This window comes from Cyprinodon tularosa, unplaced genomic scaffold, assembly GCF_016077235.1.
Source record: "Cyprinodon tularosa strain WSP-4 unplaced genomic scaffold, ASM1607723v1 ctg1133, whole genome shotgun sequence".
NCBI lineage: Eukaryota > Metazoa > Chordata > Actinopteri > Cyprinodontiformes > Cyprinodontidae > Cyprinodon > Cyprinodon tularosa.
Window position 1 is genome coordinate 107,256 of NW_024037930.1, and position 24,565 is coordinate 131,820.

At 41.7% G+C, this 24,565-nt stretch overlaps 2 protein-coding genes across 3 annotated transcripts; both read right to left on the reverse strand.

The window, feature by feature from the left end:
* Window positions 1-5,277: 5,277 nt before the first annotated feature.
* Window positions 5,278-7,187, reverse strand: LOC119795134 (gastrula zinc finger protein XlCGF57.1-like). The gene has a single exon (XM_038302967.1). The coding sequence runs from the start codon at window positions 7,151-7,153 to the stop codon at window positions 5,705-5,707; it is 1,449 nt and encodes a 482-aa protein (XP_038158895.1). The 5' UTR covers window positions 7,154-7,187; the 3' UTR covers window positions 5,278-5,704.
* Window positions 7,095-23,917, reverse strand: LOC119795170 (gastrula zinc finger protein XlCGF8.2DB-like). Of its 2 annotated transcripts, XM_038303037.1 has the most exons (3): window positions 23,781-23,917; window positions 9,695-10,199; window positions 7,095-7,744 (listed from the first exon to the last, which is right to left on the reverse strand). In XM_038303037.1, the coding sequence occupies exons 2-3, from the start codon at window positions 10,182-10,184 to the stop codon at window positions 7,125-7,127; spliced, it is 1,110 nt and encodes a 369-aa protein (XP_038158965.1). In that variant the 5' UTR covers window positions 10,185-10,199; window positions 23,781-23,917; the 3' UTR covers window positions 7,095-7,124. The 2 variants fall into 2 exon arrangements, with proteins under 2 accessions (XP_038158965.1, XP_038158957.1); XM_038303029.1 differs by lacking the exon at window positions 7,095-7,744 and having other exon boundaries at window positions 8,640-10,199.
* Window positions 23,918-24,565: the final 648 nt, after the last annotated feature.

Sequence of the window (24,565 nt, forward strand, 5' to 3'; positions counted from 1 at the left end):
TTCATTCTTCTGCAAGATCTCCAAGTTTCTCTAACAGGTGATGGTGAGATGAGGCCTCATGAGGCACTGAACGCTTCAACCATCCCCACAGTTCATGAGGCTTCATGTGAACATGTCACCACCTACTGGTGGACAGCAGAACTACAGTTTGCCCTTTTAAGTTCCTTTGAAATTGTTAATGGTTGGTGTGTATAATAAACCTATAATAATTAGGTTTTTCCACATTTTTTGGTTTTTAATCGGTTTGAAAGTTGTGTTCAACCAATCTTTTGGCTAAACCGACCTAATTTGGCAGCATTTTTACCCAAACTATATTTTTACAAGGGCAAACCAATGCAAATTAGTCTCATTAGCAAAAATCATTTAGTATAATCGCAACTCTCAAAAGCCAAAGGTGGGACTTGAACCATTAACCTCAGGGATGGGAGTCTGTGTCTTATAGATGACGCTCAGATTTTGATCATTACATGTTTATTCTAACCAAAATAGATTTAAGCAACTAGATTGGTTGGAAAAACAACCAATCTATTCTTAAAATCTAACCAAACTATATCCAAATGACAGCAACTCCTACAAACTCCATCATCTTGACCGAACACTGAGTTTGTTTAAATGCCTGTCGAAGTTCTTGCGCTTTCTGTACCACTTCCCAAAGCGGTCACCTGGTATCACAGTAGCGAGGCTTCGGACGTCATCAATTTTGACCCCTCCCCTAAATGAATCACGCCTCGACATGCGCTTCGGGGAAACGTGCTCGTCCTGTTGGATCTCAGTGCTGCATTTGATCCAGTTGATCATAATATTCTTTTAGAAAGACTTGAATATTTTGTTGGAATTAAAGGAACAGCTCTAGACTGGTTTAAATCGGATCTATCTGATCGATTTCAGTTTGTTCATGTTAATGACAGATCTCTGTCTATAATCCAGATGAAGCTAACCCATTACATAAAGTACAGGCATGTCTGAAGACATAAAAACGTGGATGACTCTTAACTTCCTGCTTCTGAATGCAGACAAAACAGAAGTTATAGTCTTTGGACCAGAGTCTCTGAAAAAGAAGCTGATTAGTCAGTCACTTCATTTGGATGGGATTAAACTGATTTCAGATAATAAAGTAAAAAATCTTGGTGTTATTTTTGATCAGGACCTGTCATTTAAATCCCATATCAAAGAGGTTTCTAGAATTTCCTTCTTTCATCTGAGGAATATTGCAAAAATGAGAAATCTCCTGTCCAGGGGTGATGCTGAGAAACTAGTCCATGCATTTGTTACTTCAAGGCTGGACTATTGTAATTCTTTACTATCAGGAAGTCCACAAACTGGCGTCTGTTTCATGAAGCAGGTTTTCCTCGAAAACTAAGTTGCCTAAACCTGAAAACTATGGACTGTTCTCCCTGCTGCCCTCTGGGAAGAGGCTTCGAAGCATCCGATGCAGGTCCAGCAGGTTCCTAAACAGCTTCTTCCCCACCGCCACCAGACTGCTGAATGTTCACAGTCTTATTTTTACATTTGATCACTGCTGCACTTTCAGAAATGGAAATGTCATGAACATCAACTATGCAGCGAGTTCCTAGGGAAGATTATGAAGCCACGCCCGGCGGGGCTTCAATTCCAGGGTGTGTTTGTAGTGGCTGTATGTAGGGGGTGTATTGGGAGTGGGCCTCAATGCATTACTGCCCATCTCTGGCTATAGGAATTATAATTTAATTATCCATTCCTCCATTTTCTTCTGAATGTGAACTGGTTTTGTTTTTGTCATCGCACAAAGTCTTTTCTCAATAGACTCACACCAGCAAGGTGAGACTTTTGGCTTAGGGGTCTTATTTTACTGACAACTTTTTTCCCCCAAGGTCAAAAGAAATAGCTTTCTGTTAAAGTTTCTCAACTATCCTTAGGATTAATTGTAGTTAAATTATCTACAACAAAGTTAAGAAAATAAACGTCACATATTACAAAACATTCTCTGCTTTCTAAGTCTCCATGTGACAAATTCAATTCAATTCAGTTTATTTATATAGCGCCAAATTCACAACACATGTCATCTCAAGGCACTTTACAGTTCAACCAGATCATACAGTCAAATTGATACAAAGTTTTCTATCTAAGGAAAACCAGTTGATTGCATTGACTCATTGACTCAAATACAATCCCCCACACTAAGCATGCTTGTAGCGACAGTGGAGAGGGAAAAACTCCCTTTTAACAGGAAGAAACCTCCAGCAGAACCAGGCTCAGTGTGAGCGGCCATCTGCTGAGGCCGACTGGGGTTCAAGGAGACAGAAGCAGAGATACAAAAAGCAGCTGTAAAAGGCGGCCCCGTCCAGGAAACACACAGCCAGGCAGACGAGCTCCAAGGCAGCTCCCATGCCAGAGGACGAAGAGAGCACATCCACTCAGTCACGGTCAGAGAAACAGGACCACACTGGAAAACAGGCCGATCTCCAACATCTATTAACAAGGGTGTTGATAGAAGCAGCACAGCTGATGTTTTTTTCCAGGATGACGTCACAGCCAAACAGGAACAGACGAGGCAAAGCTACTCTGAGGAAAAACAGAGAGAGCAGAAGGTTAGAGATTGAACTAACAGATTCTGCAGAATAGGAGAACAGAGAGAGAATGAAGCAGAATGATGAAATGGGGGTCCCTATGTCCTCCAAAAGTCTAAGCCTATAGCAGCATAACTATAGAGATAGCTCAGGATAACCTGAGCCACCCTAACTATAAGCTTTATCAAAAATGAAAGTTTTAAGCCTAGCCTTAAAAGTAGACAGGGTGTCTGCCTCACGGACTAAAACTGGTAGTTGGTTCCACAGGAGAGGAGCCTGATAACTAAAAGATCTGCCTCCCATTCTACTTTTAGAAATTCTAGGAACCACTAGTAAACCTGCAGATTGAGAGCGAAGTGCTCTGTTAGGAACATAAGGAACAATCAGATCTCTGATATAAGATGGAGCTTGGCCATTTAAGGCTTTATATGTGAGAAGGAGGATTTTAAATTCTATTCTTGATTTAACAGGAAGCCAATGAAGAGAAGCCAGGATAGGAGAGATATGATCTCTCTTTTTCATTTTCATTAGAACTCTGGCTGCAGCATTTTGGATCAGCTGAAGGCTTTTAACTACAGTTTGTGGACTTCCTGATAGTAAAGATTACAATAGTCCAGCCTTGAAGTAACAAATGCATGGACTAGTTTCTCAGCATCACCCCTGGACAGGATATTTCTAATTTTTGCAATGTTCCTCAGATGAAAGAAGGAAATTCTAGAAACCTCTTTGATATGGGATTTAAATGACAGGTCCTGATCAAAAATAACACCAAGATTTTTTACTTTATTATCTGAAATCAGTTTAATCCCATCCAAATGAAGTGACTGGCTAATCAGTTTCTTTTTCAGAGACTCTGGTCCAAAGACTATAACTTCTGTTTTGTCTGCATTCAGAAGCAGAAAATTAAGAGTCATCCAGGTTTTTATGTCTTCAAGACATGCCTGTAATCTATGTAATGGGTTAGCTTCATCTGGATTTATAGACAGATATAGCTGGGTATCATCAGCATAACAGTGGAAATTAATCCCATGCTGTCTAATAATTCTACCAATTGGGAGCATGTATAAAGTAAAGAGAATTGGTCCTAGCACTGATCCCTGTGGTACTCCACAGGTAACCTTTGAGCGTGTTGAAGATCTATCATTAACATGAACAAACTGAATTCGATCAGATAGATAAGATTTAAACCAGTCTAGTGCTGTTCCTTTAATTCCAACAAAATATTCAAGTCTTTCTAAAAGAATATTATGATCAACTGTATCAAATGCAGCACTAAGATCCAACAGGACGAGCACAGATACAAGTCCATTATCTGAGGCCATGAGAATATCATTAGTGACTTTCACCAGAGCTGTTTCAGTGCTATGATGAGCTCTAAAGCCAGACTGAAACTCTTCAAAAAGTTCATTATGGTGGAAGTGATCGCAAACTTGTTTGGCAACTACTTTCTCAAGAATTTTGGATAAGAAAGGAAGATTGGATATAGGTCTATAATTGACCAAGTCATCTGGGTCAAGAGACGGTTTCTTAAGCAGAGGTTTAATTACAGCAATCTTAAAAGCTTTAGGTACATATCCCTGTAACAGAGATAGATTAATCACATCTAAAATGGAGGAGGAGATCAAAGGGAATACCTCCTTAAATAACCTGGTTGGAACTGGATCTAACATACAAGTTGAAGGCTTAGATGAAGACAATAATTTTGCTAATTCAGAGAGTTCAACTGGATCAAAGCAGTCTAAACCCGGTTCAGATTCCATGACTACCTCAGGTACAATCGCGGATAGAGGAGTGCTTATGATCTTATTTTTAATAAGATCAATCTTATTTATAAAGAATCCCATAAAATCATTGCTGCTAAGAGCAGGTGGAATGGACGGTTCAACAGAGCTATGGCTCTGGGTGAGTTTGGCAACTGTATTAAAAAGAAATCTAGGATTATTCTTATTCTCCTCTATTAATGAGGAGAAGTATGCTGCTCTTGCTTTACAAAGGGTCCTCTTATACAGCAGTAAACCATTTTTCCAGACTAGGAAGGACTCTCGCAGGCCTGTGGAGCGATATTTTCTCTCCAGTTTCCTAGCATTTTGCTTCAAAGTACGCAGCTCTGCATTAAACCAAGGAGCAAGCTTTCTATTTTTAACGGTTTTCATTTTCAAAGGAGCTGCGTTGTCTAAGGCAATACGCAGAGAACTAGCAACCCCCTCAACAAAATCATCAACCTGTGAAGGGGAATAAGCTAAGCTTTTGCACTCTGCAGCACTGCTCAGTGACACAGAGCAGAGAGAAAGTGAAGCAGATTCTTTAAAATTTATAACTGCACTATCTGATAAAGATCTACTAAAATTGAACCTTCTTTTGGGGGAGGAGAACTCTGTTAAAGTAATCCTGAAGGTTATTAGAAAGTGGTCAGAGAGGACAGGGTTGTGAGGAAATACTGTTATTTCTTCACATTCTATGCCGTATGTCAGCACAAGATCCAAAGTATGAAGATGAGAATGCGTGGGACTATTCACATTTTGAACAAAGCCAATAGTGTCTAAGATAGCATTAAAGGCTGCTCTTAAGCTATCGCCTTCAATGTCAGCATGGATGTTAAAATCTCCCACTATGATGACCCTGTCAGTATTTAATACCAAATCAGAAAGGAACTCTGAAAACTCATCTAAAAATTCAGAGTAAGTAAGTAAATCAAATAACTCTTGATGATAAACAATGTTTTTACACCACCTAACAAGGATATAGTCTCTTTTATTGGAAGTATTCAACTATTAACTCCAGTTTAAAAAATGGAGATCGATGGATTTGACTCAGTTGGCATTTTATTTTGTCTTTGCAAAGAGAGAACAGTTCATCATACGTCCCTTTTTGCAAGGTAATCAGTCCTGTTCTGCATGAGCAGCGTTTGTTCCTCCTTACTTACAATAAAGGAAAGTAGTCAGAGTCAAAACAAATTACAGACACTTTGGTTAAACAGTAACATGTTATGAATAAACCTTAAGAATCTGGCTTGTTATGGAAATAAGTATGTTTTGTCTACAAACAACCCTCACTCGCCTTGCAGGTGAAACAGACTAAGCGAAAAACTTTTTATAGCAAGTAAAAAGCATAAATCAATATATTAAATAAGAGAAATCTAAATTTTCTAAACACATCTCTTATCTGTGTGAGTTCTCGTGTAGTGTCAGGGCAGGTTTCCTCAGGAAACCTTTTCCACAGGTAAGACAGGAGAAAGGCTTCTCACCTGTGTGAGTTCTCAGGTGGCAAATCAAATTACTACGGTCTCGAAAAGATTTCTCACACAAATCACAAGTAGAGGGCCTCTCACCTGTGTGGGTTCTTATGTGTGCATTCAGGGTAGGTTGCTTAGATAAACCTTTTCTACAGATCTGACATGAGAAAGGCTTTTCCCCTGTGTGAGTTCTAACATGACAAACCAAATTACTGCGGTTCTGAAAAGATTTTTCACACAACTCACAGGGAAAGGGTTTCTGACCTGTGTGAGTACTGATGTGTGCAGTGAGGGCAGGTTTACTACAGAAGGTTTTTCTACAGGTCTGACAGGAGAAAGGCTTCTCCCCTGTGTGAGTCCTCATGTGGCAAACCAAAGTACCACTGTTAACAAAAGATTTATTACAAAGTTTGCAAGCAAATGGCTTCTCACCTGTGTGGGTTCTTATATGTGCAGTCAATGTGGGTTGTGTGGAGAAAGCTTTTCCACAAGTATGACATAAGAAAGGCTTTTCCCCTGTGTGAGTTCTCATATGGTAAATCAAGTTGCTGCGATCCCGATAGGATTTTTCACACAACTCGCAAGGAAATGGCTTCTTAGTAGCGTGGGTTCTCATGTGTGCGCTCAGATCAGGTTTCCTTGTGAAAGCTTTTCCACAGGTCTGACAGGAGAAAGGCTTCTCACCAGTATGAGTTCTCAGGTGACAAATCAAATTTCTATGGTCTCGAAAACATTTCTCACACAACTCACAACAATAGGGTTTGTTATCTGTGTGAGTTCTCATGTGCGCAGTCACAGCATGTTTCCGAGTAAAACTTTTTCCACATGTCAGACAAGTGAATGGCTTCTCTCCTGTGTGAGTTCTTAGGTGTGCAGTCAGAGAGGGTTTCCGAAAGAAATCTTTTCCACAGGTCAGACAGGGGAAAGGCCTCTCACCTGTGTGAGTTCTTTTGTGCATTGTCAAATGCTGTGGTTTAGAGAACTTTTTCCCACAGGTGTCACAAGAGAAAGGCTTCTCTCCTGTATGAGTTCTCATGTGTGCCTTAAGAGCTAGTTTCCGAGTGAAACCTTTTCCACAGGTCAGGCAGGAGAAAGGCTTCTCACCAGTGTGAGTTCTCAGGTGAAAAATTAAATTTTTATGGTCTCGAAATGCTTTCTCACACAACTCACAAGAATAGGGTTTCTCCCCTGTGTGAGTTCTCATGTGCACAGTCAGGACATGTTGCTTAGGAAAACCTTTTCCACAGGTAAGACAGGAGAAAGGCTTCTCCCCCTTAGGAATTCTCATCTGTACATTTAACTTTTGCTGAGTAGTGAAATATTTGTCATCTAAATGTAACTTCTCTTTATGTATCATTTCTTTTGAGTTTTTCATATAGTGTCTTTGTTTTGGGTTTCTTTTGCCTTTTTCCTTTTTCCTTAGGCTTCAGCTCTTTTTCTACATTTGGTCTGCAGTCTTGCTGATGTTGCTTCTCAGCTTCAGTGAGGGTTGAACTGAGCAAATGTCTCTCAATAGTTTCTGGTTTATTGGAGTCCTCCTGATTGACAGGAGTGAAGTAAGTAGACTTCTCCTTCACTAAAACCAGCCCTTCATCCTGAAAGATTTCAAGTTGTTCTTCTTTAACTTGCCAAGCTTCCGGTTCTTCCTTTGTCACCACCATCAGTTGTAATTCTGGTCCATTGAGGAATACTTCTTTATCAGAAGGACTTTCCATAAAGGTGCTGGTCTCTTGCTTCACTAAGACCAGTCTTTCATTGTAAAACCTACAATCTTCAAATTCTTCCTTGTTACCTGGTTGAGGTTCTAGTTCTTCTTTTATCTCAGTCATCTGCTTTGGTTTCGTTTTATTTTGTTCCTCTTTAATCTGCACAGGATCCATTTCCTCTTTTAATTCATCAGCGTCTAAAGTGTTTAGATCTGGAACAGAGCTCCTCTCCTCAGTCAGATGATCAGGAACCACCTTCCCTGTAATAACAGACATGATGCTGTTAGAGACCTGAAGGAATGAAGAACAGGAGAGCAAGGTTAAAGCTGCAATCTGTTTTTAAATGTTGAAAATATTTCAGAAAGCTTCAATTTTTCTGACATAACAGAGAAACTGAAGCAAAGAACAGAGATGTTGTTCCTGTTCCAAAACAAAGTTTAGATTGTGTTGAAGTTTCTCTGCAAAACCTTTGAGACATTTTCATCTTTTTCTTGTAATTAACAAAATTGATGCTTTAAAGAGGTAACTGTGTGCAGCCTCTTCCCAGAGGGCAGCAGGGAGAACAGTCCATGGTGGGGGGTGAGGGGTCATTGATGATGTCACGGGTCACGCAGCGCTGGGATGAAATGTCTTTAATGGAGGGAAGAGGAGCCCCCATGATCCTCTCTGCTGTTCTCACCTTCTTCCAGTCTGAGGCGCTGCAGCCTCCACACCACACAGTGAGACAGCTGCTCAGAACGCTCTCTATGGAGCTTCTGGAGAAGGAGGGGAGGATGGGGGGGGGCAGGTGGGCTCTCCTCATCCTCCACAGGAAGTCCAAGCGCTTCTGGGCCCTTTGGACCAGTGAGGTGGTGTTTCCAGTCCAGGTGAGGGTGTCTGTGATGAATGTGGTGCTGCTGACTACCTCTACAGCTGAGCTGTTGATGAGCAGTGGAGCGTGGTTAGGACGGTTCTTCCTGAAGTCCACCATGATCTCCTTGGTCTTCTCCACCTTCAGGATCAGGCTGTTATCTCTGCACCACCAGCTGCTCCACCTCCTCTCTGTAGTCCAGGTCGTCGTCGTCTCTGATGAGGCCCACCACCGCGGTGTCATCTGCAAACTTCACCATGTGATCGGTGGTGAACCTGGGGACGCAGTCGTGTGTCATCAGGGTGAACAGCAGGGGGCTCAGGACGCAGCCCTAAGGGGAGGGGCTTAGACTGATGACATCGGAGGTGTTCAGTCCGACCCAGACTGACTGAGGTCTGTTGGTGAGGAAGTCTAGCAGCCAATAGCAGAGGGATGTGCTGAAACCCAGACGTTCCCTTCAAAGTCAGAATGTGTTTAATAAGCCAAGGTTTCCAGGCTCAGGGAGGCTCTAACCACTGTCTTGTAGCCCACTAGGTGTCGCTGTGGCTCCAGGTAGAAACATACTGATAGGGAAACTGCTTCTCACGAACTGGATTTTATGGGGTGTTAGGGGCCACAAACAGAAGCTGCACTGGTTGGTTTTAATGGTGGCTGGGAACGATGGAGGATCTTCAGAATGTTTTCAACCCATCAGACTGAATAATGGGAAAACTTGATGGGCAAATTATTCAGGAAGATTCCCTCTGGACGTAAGGAAACTTCTGCTTGCCCCTGCTGTGGGTCCTCAGGTGTTTAGCCATGCTGCTGCTGTCACTGGAAGCCTTACCACACACCCTGCAGTAGTACGGCTTCTCTCCGGTGTGGGTTCTCATGTGCTTAGCCAAATTACTACAGTCACTAAAAGATTTGCTGCAGCTTTTGCAGTGGTATGGCTTCTCCCCTGTGTGAGTCCTCATGTGGTTGGTCAAAGGGCTGCGGTTACTGAAGGATTTGCCACAGACTTTGCAGGAATACGGCTTTTCTCCTCTGTGACTCCTGATGTGATCGTTTAAATATGTTTTGTCGCTGTAAGCTTTGCCGCAAGCATCACAAGAATAGGGTTTTTCTCCTGAATGGGTTCTCATGTGAACAGTCAGGTTACTCTGCTGAGTGAAGCCTTTTCCACAGACCAAACATGAGAACGGTTTCTCTCCAGTGTGAGTTCTCATGTGGCTAGCCAAATGGCCGCTGGCTCTGAAAGACTTCTCACATAACTGACAGGAATGGGGCTTCTCACCTGTATGGGTTCTCATGTGCACAATCAGGTTTGTTTTCTGTGTGAAGCATTTTCCACATGTTACACATGAGAAGGGTTTCTCACCTGAGTGAGTTCTCATGTGATCAGTTAGGTAGGTGCACTTGGCAAAGCATTTACCGCATACATGACAAGAAAAGTTTCTATCTTGTGCATCGTCACTGTTTACTTCATGGATGCCTCTCCTTTCTTGGTGACGCTTCAGAACAATGGTTTCCGTCTTCTCCTTCACTTCACACAGCTTGCCTTCCTGCAAGACTCCGATTTCCACCGCTCTATTGTTGATCTGTTGAGTCACCAGTGCCTGTGGGAGTTCTGGTGCTACCTGGTGAGAAGGAGTCGCCGCACATGTGTCGGCCTTCGGCTTCACATCAGCCTGCTCCTCATCCTGAATGATGCAGACTTCAATCTCTTCGTCTTTAATGGGACGAGCTCTTGGCTCGTTCTGTTCCTCTTTCTTCTCCACATTAAGACATTTTGTGTTGTCATGAGTGGAGCTCTTGGCTTGGTTGATGAGAAAGTGATCACCAACAACCTCCCAAGTGATGACAGACATGATGACATGGACGATCTGAAATAAGAAAGAAATCAATTTAACTGGCATTTAAGTCAGAGTTGATTTCCCCTTTTCCACTGATCTTATTTAGTCCCAAAACAAAGAAACAGACTAAATCCATCTTTAACCTGGCTGACAGGGATGGACGATAAAACGCATCTCTCTCTGAATTTAATCCTCTGAACAAACTTCTGAGAATGATTGATCCATGAAATTCCTCCAATTTAACATGTAGAAATAGAAATTGAACCCTATTGATCTCACATTGGAAAAATTCCCTCTCTGCATTTAACCCCTCCCCTTGGGGAGCAGTGGTCTGCCATTGTGCGGCGCCCGGGGAGCAGTGTGGGGTTAAGGGTCTTGCTCATGGACCCAGAGTGGCAGTCTGTGGGAATTGAACCGGGTACTTGCAACTTTCTCAGAGGACAAGCACACTGCTATAACCACTAGCCCAAAGAGATCTACAATTTTCGGAGCTCTGACCTGAACAGATGAACTATCCTGGTATTTCTATCCACGGCTTCTCTCTCTTCACCTCCTGTATCTTTCATAATTAACTTTGAGGAGAAAAGCCTCCTCAGCCTAAAAATGTATGTAGAGAACAGTTTGGAAGTAGAGAATAGAGATGTCCCGATCCAGGTTTTTGCACTTCCGATCCGATACCGATGTTGTTTTTGGACTTCCGATCCGATACCGATACTGGCCGATACCAGCCTATCCGAGCATGTATTTAAGTTTAAGTTAAAGTATTTAGCCTTAGTTGTAAGACTCATGTTGAAAAGGGTTTTAGTACTCTTGATAACATCTAGCCAGCTAAATTAGGTGAGACTGAATAAAACACAATGCTTGGTAACAACAAACTTACCTGTTTATTAAGAGATAAACACAAACTGGACAAAATTACGAATAGCAATCTGAAATTGCACAGTGAACAGTAAAACCGTAAACAGTTAAAGGTGCAAGTATTACTGTAAGTTTTAATAAAAATGCAAAACAGGGAAACAGTGGCGCAAAATAGCGGAATGGATCGTTTCAATCGGCGAAACTGGAAAATACGGACCGGATTTTTTTTTTTTTACTGGATCGGCATTTTACATGCTTTGCCGATACGCATTTTTTTGCCAATATCGGCGTCCGATCCGATACGTGGATCGGATCGGGACAAGCCTAGTAGAGAACAGACTGGATGTAGAGAACAGTCTGGAAGCAGAGAACAGTCTGGATGTAGAGAACAGTCTGGATGTAGAGAACAGTCTGGAAGTAGAGAACAGTCTGGTTGTAGAGAACAGTCTGGAAGTAGAGAACAGCCTGGAAGTAGAGAACAGCCTGGATGTAGAGAACAGTCTGGATGTAAAGAACAGTCTGGATGTAGAGAACAGTCTGGAAGTAGAGAACAGTCTGGAAGCAGAGAACAGTCTGGATGTAGAGAACAGTCTGGATGTAGAGAACAGACTGGAAGTAGAGAACAGTCTGGTTGTAGAGAACAGTCTGGAAGTAGAGAACAGCCTGGAAGTAGAGAACAGCCTGGATGTAGAGAACAGTCTGGATGTAAAGAACAGTCTGGATATAAAGAACAGTCTGGATGTAGAGAACAGTCTGGAAGCAGAGAACAGTCTGGATGTAGAGAACAGTCTGGATGTAGAGAACAGTCTGGAAGTAGAGAACAGTCTGGTTGTAGAGAACAGTCTGGATGTAGAGAACAGTCTGGAAGTAGAGAACAGACTGGATGTAGAGAACAGACTGGATGTAGAGAACAGTCTGGATGTAAAGAACAGTCTGGATGTAAAGAACAGTCTGGAAGTAGAGAACAGCCTGGAAGTAGAGAACAGTCTGGATGTAGAGAGCAGTCTGGATGTAGAGAACAGTCTGGATGTAAAGAACAGTCTGGATGTAGAGAACAGTCTGGATGTAGAGAACAGACTGGATGTAGAGAAGAGACTGGATGTAGAGAACAGTCTGGATGTAGAGAGCAGTCTTGATGTAGAGAACAGTCTGGATGTAAAGAACAGTCTGGATGTAGAGAACAGTCTGGATGTAGAGAACAGTCTGGATGTAGAGAACAGTCTGGAAGTAGAGAACAGTCTGGATGTAGAGAACAGTCTGGAAGTAGAGAACAGACTGGATGTAGAGAACAGTCTGGATGTAGAGAACAGTCTGGACGTAGAGAACAGTCTGGATGTAGAGAACAGTCTGGATGTAGAGAACAGTCTGGATGTAAAGAACAGTCTGGATGTAAAGAACAGTCTGGAAGTAGAGAACAGCCTGGATGTAGAGAACAGCCTGGAAGTAGAGAACAGTCTTGATGTAGAGAACAGTCTGGATGTAGAGAAAAGTCTGGAAGTAGAGAAAAGTCTGGAAGTAGAGAACAGCCTGGATGTAGAGAACAGTCTGGAAGTAGAGAACAGTCTGGATGTAAAGAACAGTCTGGAAGTAGAGAGCAGTCTGGATGTAGAGAACAGTCTGGATGTAGAGAACAGTCTGGAAGTAGAGAGCAGTCTGGATGTAGAGAGCAGTCTGGATGTAGAGAAGCAGTCTGGATGTAAAGAACAGTCTGGATGTAAAGAACAGTCTGGAAGTAGAGAACAGTCTGGAAGTAGAGAGCAGTCTGGATGTAGAGAACAGTCTGGATGTAAAGAACAGTCTGGATGTAGAGAACAGTCTGGAAGTAGAGAGCAGTCTGGATGTAGAGAGCAGTCTGGATGTAGAGAGCAGTCTGGATGTAAAGAACAGTCTGGATGTAAAGAACAATCTGGATGTAGAGAATAGTCTGGATGTAAAGAACAGTCTGGAAGTAGAGAACAGCCTGGAAGTAGAGAACAGTCTGGATGTAAAGAACAGTCTGGATTTAAAGAACAGACTGGATGTAGAGAACAGACTGGATGTAGAGAACAGTCTGGATCTAAAGAACAGTCTGGATGTAAAGAACAGTCTGGATGTAAAGAACAGTCTGGAAGTAGAGAACAGCCTGGAAGTAGAGAACAGTCTGGATGTAAAGAACAGTCTGGATGTAAAGAACAGTCTGGATGTAGAGAACAGTCTGGATGTAAAGAACAGCCTGGATGTAGAGAACAGTCTGGATGTAAAGAACAGTCTGGAAGTAGAGAGAAGTCTGAAAGTAGAGAACTGCCTAGAAGTAGAGAACAGTCTGGAAGTAGAGAACAGCCTGGATGTAAAGAACAGTCTGGATGTAGAGAACAGTCTGGAAGTAGAGAGCAGTCTGGATGTAGAGAGCAGTCTGGATGTAGAGAGCAGTCTGGATGTAAAGAACAGTCTGGATGTAAAGAACAATCTGGATGTAGAGAATAGTCTGGATGTAAAGAACAGTCTGGAAGTAGAGAACAGCCTGGAAGTAGAGAACAGCCTGGATGTAAAGAACAGTCTGGATTTAAAGAACAGACTGGATGTAGAGAACAGACTGGATGTAGAGAACAGTCTGGATCTAAAGAACAGTCTGGATGTAAAGAACAGTCTGGAAGTAGAGAACAGCCTGGATGTAGAGAACAGTCTGGAAGTAGAGAACAGTCTGGATGTAAAGAACAGTCTGGATGTAAAGAACAGTCTGGATGTAGAGAACAGTCTGGATGTAAAGAACAGTCTGGATGTAGAAAACAGCCTGGAAGTAGAGAACAGCCTGGATGTAGAGAACAGCCTGGATGTAGAAAACAGTCTGGATGTAAAGAACAGTCTGGAAGTAGAGAGAAGTCTGAAAGTAGAGAACAGCCAGGAAGTAGAGAACAGTCTGGAAGTAGAGAACAGCCTGGATGTAGAGAACAGTCTGGATGTAAAGAACAGTCTGGACGTAAAGAACAGTCTGGATGTAAAGAACAGTCTGGAAGTAGAGAACAGCCTGGAAGTAGAGAACAGCCTGGATGTAGAGAACAGTCTGGATGTAAAGAACAGTCTGGATGTAAAGGACAGTCTGGAAGTAGAGAACAGCCTGGAAGTAGAGAACAGCCTGGATGTAGAGAACAGTCTGGATGTAAAGAACAGTCTGGATGTAAAGGACATTCTGGAAGTAGAGAACAGTCTGGAAGTAGAGAACAGTCTGGAAGTAGAGAACAGCCTGGAAGTAGAGAACAGCCTGGATGTAGAGAACAGTCTGGATGTAAAGAACAGTCTGGATGTAAAGAACAGTTTGGAAGTAGAGAACAGTCTGGATGTAAAGAACAGTCTGGAAGTAGAGAACAGCCTGGAAGTAGAGAACAGTCTGGATGTAAAGAACAGTATGGAAGTAGAGAACAGTCTGGATGTAAAGAACAGTCTGGAAGTAGAGAGCAGTCTGGATGTAGAGAACAGCCTGGATGTAGAGAACAGTCTGGATGTAAAGAACAGTCTGGAAGTAGAGAACAGTCTGGATGTAGAGAACAGTCTGGATGTAAAGAACAGTCTGGATGTAGAGAACAGTCTGGAAGTAGAGAACAGCCTGGAAGTAGAGAACAGTCTGGATGTAGAGAGCAGTCTGTATGTAAAGAACAGTCTGGATGTAAAGAACAGTCTGGAAGTAGAGAACAGTCTGGACGTAAAGAACAGTCTGGACGTAAAGAACAGTCTGGATGTAAAGAACAGTCTGGAAGTAGAGAACAGCCTGGAAGTAGAGAACAGCCTGGATGTAGAGAACAGTCTGGAAGTAGAGAACAGTCTGGATGTAAAGAACAGTCTGGATGTAAAGAACAGCCTGGAAGTAGAGAACAGCCTGGATGTAGAGAACAGCCTGGATGTAGAGAACAGTCTGGATGTAAAGAACAGTCTGGATGTAGAGAACAGTCTGGATGTAAAGAACAGCCTGGAAGTAGAGAACAGCCTGGATGTAGAGAACAGCCTGGATGTAGAGAACAGTCTGGATGTAAAGAACAGTCTGGAAGTAGAGAGAAGTCTGAAAGTAGAGAACAGCCTGGAAGTAGAGAACAGTCTGGAAGTAGAGAACAGCCTGGATGTAGAGAACAGTCTGGATGTAAAGAACAGTCTGGACGTAGAGAACAGTCTGGAAGTAGAGAACAGCCTGGAAGTAGAGAACAGTCTGGATGTAGAGAGCAGCCTGGATGTAAAGAACAGTCTGGATGTAAAGAACAGTCTGGAAGTAGAGAACAGTCTGGACGTAAAGAACAGTCTGGACGTAAAGAACAGTCTGGATGTAAAGAACAGTCTGGAAGTAGAGAACAGCCTGGAAGTAGAGAACAGCCTGGATGTAGAGAACAGTCTGGATGTAAAGAACAGTCTGGATGTAGAGAACAGTCTGGATGTAAAGAACAGCCTGGAAGTAGAGAACAGCCTGGATGTAGAGAACAGCCTGGATGTAGAGAACAGTCTGGATGTAAAGAACAGTCTGGATGTAGAGAACAGTCTGGATGTAAAGAACAGCCTGGAAGTAGAGAACAGCCTGGATGTAGAGAACAGCCTGGATGTAGAGAACAGTCTGGATGTAAAGAACAGTCTGGAAGTAGAGAGAAGTCTGAAAGTAGAGAACAGCCTGGAAGTAGAGAACAGTCTGGAAGTAGAGAACAGCCTGGATGTAGAGAACAGTCTGGATGTAAAGAACAGTCTGGACGTAGAGAACAGTCTGGACGTAAAGAACAGTCTGGATGTAAAGAACAGTCTGGAAGTAGAGAACAGCCTGGAAGTAGAGAACAGCCTGGATGTAGAGAACAGTCTGGATGTAAAGAACAGTCTGGATGTAAAGGACATTCTGGAAGTAGAAAACAGCCTGGAAGTAGAGAACAGCCTGGATGTAGAGAACAGTCTGGAAGTAGAGAACAGCCTGGAAGTAGAGAACAGCCTGGAAGTAGAGAACAGCCTGGATGTAGAGAACAGTCTGGATGTAGAGAACAGACTGGATGTAGAGAACAGTCTGGAAGTAGAGAACAGCCTGGAAGTAGAGAACAGCCGGGATGTAGAGAACAGTCTGGATGTAAAGAGCAGTCTGGATGTAGAGAACAGTCTGGAAGTAGAGAACAGCCTGGAAGTAGAGAACAGCCTGGATGTAGAGAACAGTCTGGATGTAAAGAACAGTCTGGATGTAAAGGACATTCTGGAAGTAGAGAACAGCCTGGAAGTAGAGAACAGCCTGGATGTAGAGAACAGTCTGGAAGTAGAGAACAGCCTGGAAGTGTTGAAGCAGGCTATTTGCCTTATATAGACTTGTTGCATGGCTGTACACTGTCTCAGCAACGAAAGTCTCAATAACACCATGGTCTCCTAGGCTGCATGAACATCATGTATAAACATTCCTTGAGGGTCGCAGTGACTTTGACGCAAATCTGCACACGTGGATTCCAGTAAGATGTCGGCAATATTCCGTTGTGCATGTGCATACACATAGTGCGAGGAGGAGACTATAAATGCTCTGTGGATTGGTATGTGAGTCGAGAACTTGCAAGAGAGAAAAGACAGATATATTCTGTTCAGGTGTTTAAGCGCTGTGTTACGTGTACTGAGGACAGCATGTCAATTTGATCTATAAAATAAATGCTTCTTCTCCCGTCCTGGGGCAATCAGATGATCGACTGAAGGTGTCCTGATTTTTTGACATTTTACCACTGAAAACCACCACATTTGGTGCATTGGCCAGGAAACGAACCCGGGTCAACTGCTTGGCAGGCGAGAATTCTACCACTGAACCACCAATGCCAGACAATGGGACATTACTGCAACTATCAAAAGTTCTCTTATTTTAATTTGAACATTAATTACAGAAAATGGACTCATGAAAAACAGGATGTGTTCCATCTCTAGATTTAGTTTCAAGATACTGGTCAGTTTTTTTTTCTTTCCTCTCAGGATCACATCTGATAGTGAGATTTAAGGACACTGGGACAAGGACTGCCCTCACTCTGGATCCGCATAAGCCATGGACACATGAACGATATACGCGGCCCAGGGGACCACGACAACCAAGGAGCAGACTGACTTAACTCAAATATTAAGGGAGGTACATCAAAGAGTAATGAGAGGACAAGAGGACCAGCGAACTCTAGCTGCACGTCGAAAGAATGCAACAACAGGGAGCGACCAGCAGATGGATGACCGAGAGGACCAGATGTGATGAAAGCATCACAGGGGGGAATGGGATCCCTCTCCAATTGAATTAGATAAGTCAAACACTACGTACTACAATAGGATTGGAATAAAATGAATATTATTGTCTATGATTAGTTGATATTTGCTGATAAGAACACTAATTGTGGTTTTCTGTCTTACTCATTTTGAGGGGATGGATTGTAAAGACCGGTGACCCCACGCATCAGACTGCAAACCTTCGACATCCGCCTGCAAAATACTAAAGGCGGGAACCTGTGATCCTGTGTTTATGCCGTTAAAAGCCAAGGACAGAGCCCTGAAGTGAAAGAACTATATTTTTGATTTTCACAGAAAAGAAGAAATCACCAGCATAAATCATTTTGCATTCAGTAAAATAATCCTGATGACAACATGGATGTAACGTTCCATAATCCTGCAATATAATCTGTATTATGCCATTATTATTCTGCATTATAATCTGTATTACTGTCTTCTTATTTTACATGGTAAACCATACATGGGCGGCTGTTTAGAGGACTGGGGACTCAGACTACTGACTGACTGACCAACTTAATTTTTCTTTTTCTTTCATTTACCTAGCCTTATATACTACGACACACTATGACTAAAGTTTGAGTTATTTGAAATGTTTTGAATAGTCATCCTTCACATATTAAGTAATATCAAGATTGGGTTGAATGGTTCAAGCAGTGTTGGTTTCACAGATCATCATGAGTAGCATGGTCAAGATGCGATTTGTGCTGCGGCCGACGCCGGAGGAAGGCTGGATGTTTGGGGGAAGCATGGGTCGATGGGATAGTTTCCTCTTAAATGAGTTTGAAATGAAAGAGAAAGATGCCCACAGGACGAAAAAGGGGTTTTCGATCCCATACTAATCGAATCATGGCCATGTGGAAAATGATGATCTTTCTTTGAAGGTTCAGTAGCATTCACTTTGTTTTATTATTCACTTTAGGTTTGTTTTAACAATGTCATTCATTTGATTTTCATTTTATGTGATATTTCCCGACTCACACCCATTCCACACAGTGTCGGTCTCACTAGAATTTGGTTTTTTCATTTAAATTTCACACACATGTAAGTGCACTTAGTCGCGTAGTATTCACATCACCATGCAACATCACAAAGTACTTCATCTGCAATGAACTACAGGGGGGAATGTTGAAGCAGGCTATTTGCCTTATATAGACTTGTTGCATGGCTGTACACTGTCTCAGCAACGAAAGTCTCAGTAACACCATGGTCTCCTAGGCTGCATGAACATCATGTATAAACATTCCTTGAGGGTCGCAGTGACTTTGACGCAAATCTGCACACGTGGATTCCAGTAAGATGTCGGCAATATTCCGTTGTGCATGTGCATACACATAGTGCGAGGAGGAGACTATAAATGCTCTGTGGATTGGTATGTGAGTCGAGAACTTGCAAGAGAGAAAAGACAGATATATTCTGTTCAGGTGTTTAAGCGCTGTGTTACGTGTACTGAGGACAGCATGTCAATTTGATCTATAAAATAAATGCTTCTTCCCCCGTCCTGGGGCAATCAGATGATCAACTGAAGGTGTCCTGATTTTTTGACATTTTACCACTGAAAACCACCACAGAAGTAGAGAACAGCCTGGATGTAGAGAACAGCCCGGATGTAGAGAACAGTCTGGATGTAAAGAACAGTCTGGATGTAAAGAACAGTTTGGAAGTAGAGAACAGTCTGGATGTAAAGAACAGTCTGGAAGTAGAGAACAGCCTGGATGTAGAGAACAGTCTGATGTAAAGAACAGTCTGGAAGTACAGGTGCTGGTCATAAAATTAGAATATCATGAAAAAGTAGATTGATTTCAGTAATTCCATTTAAAAAGTGAAACTTGTATATTATATTCATACATTACATACAAACTCATATATTTCAGATGTTTATTTTGTTTAATTTTGATGATTACAAATGACAACAAATGAAAATCTCAAATTCATCATATCAGAAAATTAGAATATTACTGAAGACCAATAAAAACAAAGGATTTATAGAAATGTTGGCCAACTGAAAAGTATGAACATGAAAAGTATGAGCATGTACAGCACTCAGTATTTAGTTGGGCCTCCTTTGGCCTGTATTACTGCAGCAATGCGGCGTGGCATGGAGTCGATCAGTCTGTGGCACTGCTCAGGTGCTATGATAGCCCAGGTTGCTCTAATAGTGGCTTTTAGCTCTTCTGAATTGTTGGGTCTGGTGTATTGCATCTTCTTCTTCACAATACCCCATAGATTTTCTATGGGGTTAAGGTCAGGAGAGTTTGCTGGCCAATTAAGAACAGGGATACCATGGTCCTTCAACCAGGTACTGGTAGCTTTGGCACTGTGTGCAGGTGCCAAGTCCTGTTGGAAAATGAAATCTGCATCTCCAAAAAGTTGGTCAGCTGCAGGAAGCATGAAGTGCTCTAAAACTTCCTGGTATGTGGCTGCGTTGACCCTGGACCTCAGAAAACACAATGGACCAACACCAGCAGATGACATGGCACCCCAAACCATCACTGACTGTGGAAACTTTACACTGGACTTCAAGCAACGTGGATGAAGTGCCTCTCTTCTTTTCCTCCAGACTCTGGGACCTTGATTTCCAAAGGAAATGCAAAATTTACTTTCATCAGAGAACATGACTTTGGACCACTCACCAGCAGTCCAGTCCTGTTTCTCTTTAGCCCAGGCAAGACGCTTCTGACGCTGTCTGTGGTTCAAGAGTGGCTTGACACAAGGAATGCGACAGCAGAAACCCATGTCTTTCATACGTCTGTGTGTGGTGGTTCTTGAAGCACTCACTCCAGCTGCAGTCCACTCTTTGTGAATCTCCCCCACATTTTTGAATGGGTTTTGTTTCACAATCCTCTCCAGGGTGCGGTTATCTCTCTTGCTTGTACACTTTTTTCGACCACATCTTTTCCTTCCCATCGCCTCTCTATTAATGTGCTTGGACACTGAGCTCTGTGAACAGCCAGCCTCTTTAGCGATGACCTTTTGTGTCTTGCCCTCCTTGTGCAAGGTGTCGATGGTCGTCTTTTGGACAACTGTCAAGTCAGCAGTCTTCCCCATGATTGTGTAGCCTATAGAACTAGACTGAAAGACCATTTAAAGGCTTTTGCAGGTGGTTTGAGTTAATTAGCTGATTAGAGTGTGGCACCAGGGGCCATCAATTTTGAACCTTTTCACAATATTCTAATTTTCTGATATGATGAATTTGAGATTTTCATTTGTTGTCATTTGTAATCATCAAAATTAAACAAAATAAACATCTGAAATATATGAGTTTGTATGTAATGTATGAATATAATATACAAGTTTCACTTTTTAAATGGAATTACTGAAATCAATCTACTTTTTCATGATATTCTAATTTTATGACCAGCACCTGTAGAGAACAGCCTGGATGTAGAGAACAGTCTGGAAGTAGAGAACAGCCTGGATGTAAAGAACAGTCTGGAAGTAGAGAGCAGTCTGGGATCAGCTGGTTTTCACTCTGAGCTATCAGAGCTCATCAAAGCAGCTCAGGGGTCTGGATAAAAACAATTAAAACATGAAGTCAGTCAGTCTATAATGTTTGTTCCCCATTCATCCAGTTTAAATGTGATTATAAGGGAGTTACTCAGAAAAGCTGCAGTTTTATAAATACAGCTTTATAATAGGTTTTTAATTTGTATTTATTTTGATTCATTACTAACTTCAACATACTGCAACATACTGTTTTTATTTATTTGAGATAAAAAAAACATAAATTTATATTTAAATTAAACGCTCAAATTAAAAGATGAAGCGAAATATTCTTTATTTAATTTAGGACAATCACTTTATATATTGCACAGGGTGTTTATATGGCTAGGTAGGTAGTTACATATTGCACTGGGTGTTTACATGGGTAGGTAGGTAGTTATATATTGCACAGGGTGTTTACATGGGTAGTTAGGTAGTTATATATTGCACAGGGTGTTTACATGGGTAGTTAGGTAGTTACATATTGCACAGGGTGTTTACATGGGTAGTTAGGTAGTTATATATTGCACAGGGTGTTTACATGGGTAGTTAGGTAGTTACATATTGCACAGGGTGTTTACATGGGTAGGTAGGTAGTTATATATTACACAGGGTGTTTACATGGGTAGTTAGGTAGTTATATATTGCACAGGGTGTTTACATGGGTAGTTAGGTAGTTACATATTGCACAGGGTGTTTACATGGGTAGGTAGGTAGTTATATATTGCACAGGGTGTTTACATGGGTAGGTAGGTAGTTATATATTGCACAGGGTTTTTACATGGGTAGTTAGGTAATTATATATTGCACAGGGTGTTTACATGGGTAGTTAGGTAGTTATATATTGCACAGGGTGTTTACATGGGTAGTTAGGTAGTTATATATTGCACAGGGTGTTTACATGGGTAGTTAGGTAGTTATATATTGCACAGGGTGTTTACATGGGTAGGTAGGTAGTTATATATTGCACAGGGTGTTTATATGGGTAGTTAGGTAGTTATATATTGCACAGGGTGTTTACATGGGTAGTTAGGTAGTTATATATTGCACAGGGTGTGTACATGGGTAGTTAGGTAGTTATATATTGCACAGGGTGTTTACATGGGTAGTTAGGTAGTTATATATTGCACAGGGTGTTTACATGGGTAGTTAGGTAGTTATATATTGCACAGGGTGTTTATATGGGTAGTTAGGTAGTTATATATTGCACAGGGTGTTTACATGGGTAGTTAGGTAGTTATATATTGCACAGGGTGTTTACATGGGTAGGTAGGTAGTTATATATTGCACAGGGTGTTTATATGGGTAGTTAGGTAGTTTTATATTGCACAGGGTGTTTACATGGGTAGTTAGGTAGTTATATATTGCACAGGGTGTTTACATGGTCTGCGTATCAAATAGTAATTGCTAGTGATGTTATGAGATGGGCCGAGGCTTCGAGGCAGGTGTCGAGTAATGGAGGGCGCAAGAATTTAGACAGGCATCTAAACAGCCTCAGAGTTCAGTCAAGATGTGGGAGTTTGGAGGAGAGCTGCTGTTAGCTGGATAGAGCTTGGATAGATTCTAATAGATTGGTTGTTTTTCCAACCAATCTAGTTGGTTAAAACTAATTTGGTTAGAATAAACAATGTAATGATCAAAATCTGAGGAAACCAGCGAACAAGGTCAGTGTTAACACATCAGTGTTAAGTAATATTTTCTCCCTGCTATGGTTATCTAGATGGGTGGCGTCATCTGTAAGAGACAGGCTCTCTTACAGATGTTGATGGTTCAAGACCGGTCTTTGACTTAAATTAGGTCAGTTTAGCCAAAAGATTGGTTGAACACAACTTCCAACCTGATTAAAACCAAAAAATGTGGAAAAATTATCATGTTTGAATAAAAATGACAAACACCTTTTATTTTGCTCATCATTGCTCATCAAAGTAATTTCCCTTAGGGATTATTAAGGGAAATTGCCCAATTTGCACAAACACTTTTACTGTCTGCTTGAGTTTATTTAACTAAAATGGCAGAAAAACTGAGCACCTTAAATGATTGTTCTAAGCAATTTTGCACTTAAAAAAATTACTAAAGATTTTATTATACACACAACCATTAACAATTTCAAAGGAACTTAAAAGGGAAAAAAAAAAGAACAGTTGCAAAAAAAAAACCCCACAGATTTTATTACAAACTGTAGTTCTGCTGTCAACCAGTAGGTGGTGACATGTTCACATGAAGCCTCATGAACTGTGGGGATCGTTGAAGCAATTTGGCCAAACGGTTCAATGCCTCATGAGGCTTCATCTCACCATCACTAGTAATTGCAAATTCTACATTGCAGCAGTTATTGCCGTTGTAGAGTCTGGAGGCAGCAGGGATGAATGAGCTGCAGTAGCATTCAGACTCACATCCTTGTTAACTATTGAGTATATGAATGTACATCAATGTTTGTGCTTCTGAGAAGAAAAAATATTATTTCATCCATCTTTTATTAATCTTGGCAAAGTTCTACAATTTGCTGCTGAGAAACTTCGTTTTAAACTGTTCTTCTGCTAATTCGACCTGATGAAACCCCAAAGGAATCTGGAAACTGATTCATGTAAAGTTTGTATTCATCCATCTGTGGCAGCTTCTCCCCTTGGCATTATCATTTCCCCTGTCCACTATATATTATATATATGTCCACTATATATTACATATATAGTGGACATATAATGTACTATAAATATTATATTTCAATCGTGGAATATCAACATGATTTGACCATAATAATAATGTCTATGTTGGAGGATGGAGCCGCTGGATTCGAACACAGCCCACTCTCCCTGACTGTGAAGGAGCCTTTTAACATGGTGGCAAAGGTCAGTTCATTGCATTAAGAAGTTAATTAGAAATATCTATCTTAAAACGCTTTTAGCCCCGTTAAAACAGCAGCTCCCCCCTTACTGAGACGGTTTACATTCCCCTCCCAATATGGCGGAAGCGGTGACGTGTCGGCGGCAGGTCATCTTCAGCTAGCTTGGTTCAAATGTAGCAGCAGGTCAAATATGATTCTCTTACCTGAACAGAAAACACCGGAAGCTGTCCGCTATTCGGGTTAAATTAAAGCCAGCTGGTCATTTCCGGTCCTAAGAGGGTTAGCTCATCTGTTAGCCTGGAGGCTAACGGCTCTGCCAGCTGCTGCTGCTGCAGGGGCGTTCCTATTGCGCGTCATTACAGAATGTGACGTAGAAAACAAGGACGTTACATAATTTCCGCTATTTTTTCACCCATTATTTATGACGTTTATGTAGAAAAAAAAAAGCATAAATAACAAACTCTTCCAAAGGTTCACTCACTGCAATAAGGAGGGAAAGAACAATAATACCGGATTACAGTGGTTTACCACGGGTCTGGATTAAGATTTTCAATCAGACGCAGATTTGTTGTTCTTTGTGAGGCACTATCCTTTAGAGACTTGATTTTATTTTCACTCCTGTCACAGTGAAACAGTGTTCACAGTGTCCCCTATTCAGATGGATCTGGTTTAAACTGGGATTAAATGTAATTAATGCACTGCCTGCAGCACAGTGTCCCCTATTCGAAAGGATCTGGTTTAAACTGAGATTAAATGTAATTAATGCGCTGCCTGCAGCACAGTGTCCCCTATTCAGATGGATCTGGTTTAAACTGGGATTAAATGTAATTAATGCACTGCCTGCAGCACAGTGTCCCCTATTCAGGTGGATCTGGTTTAAACTGGGATTAAATGTAATTAATGCGCTGCCTGCAGCACAGTGTCCCCTATTTGAAAGGATCTGGTTTAAACTGGGATTAAATGTAATTAATGTGCTGCCTGCAGCACA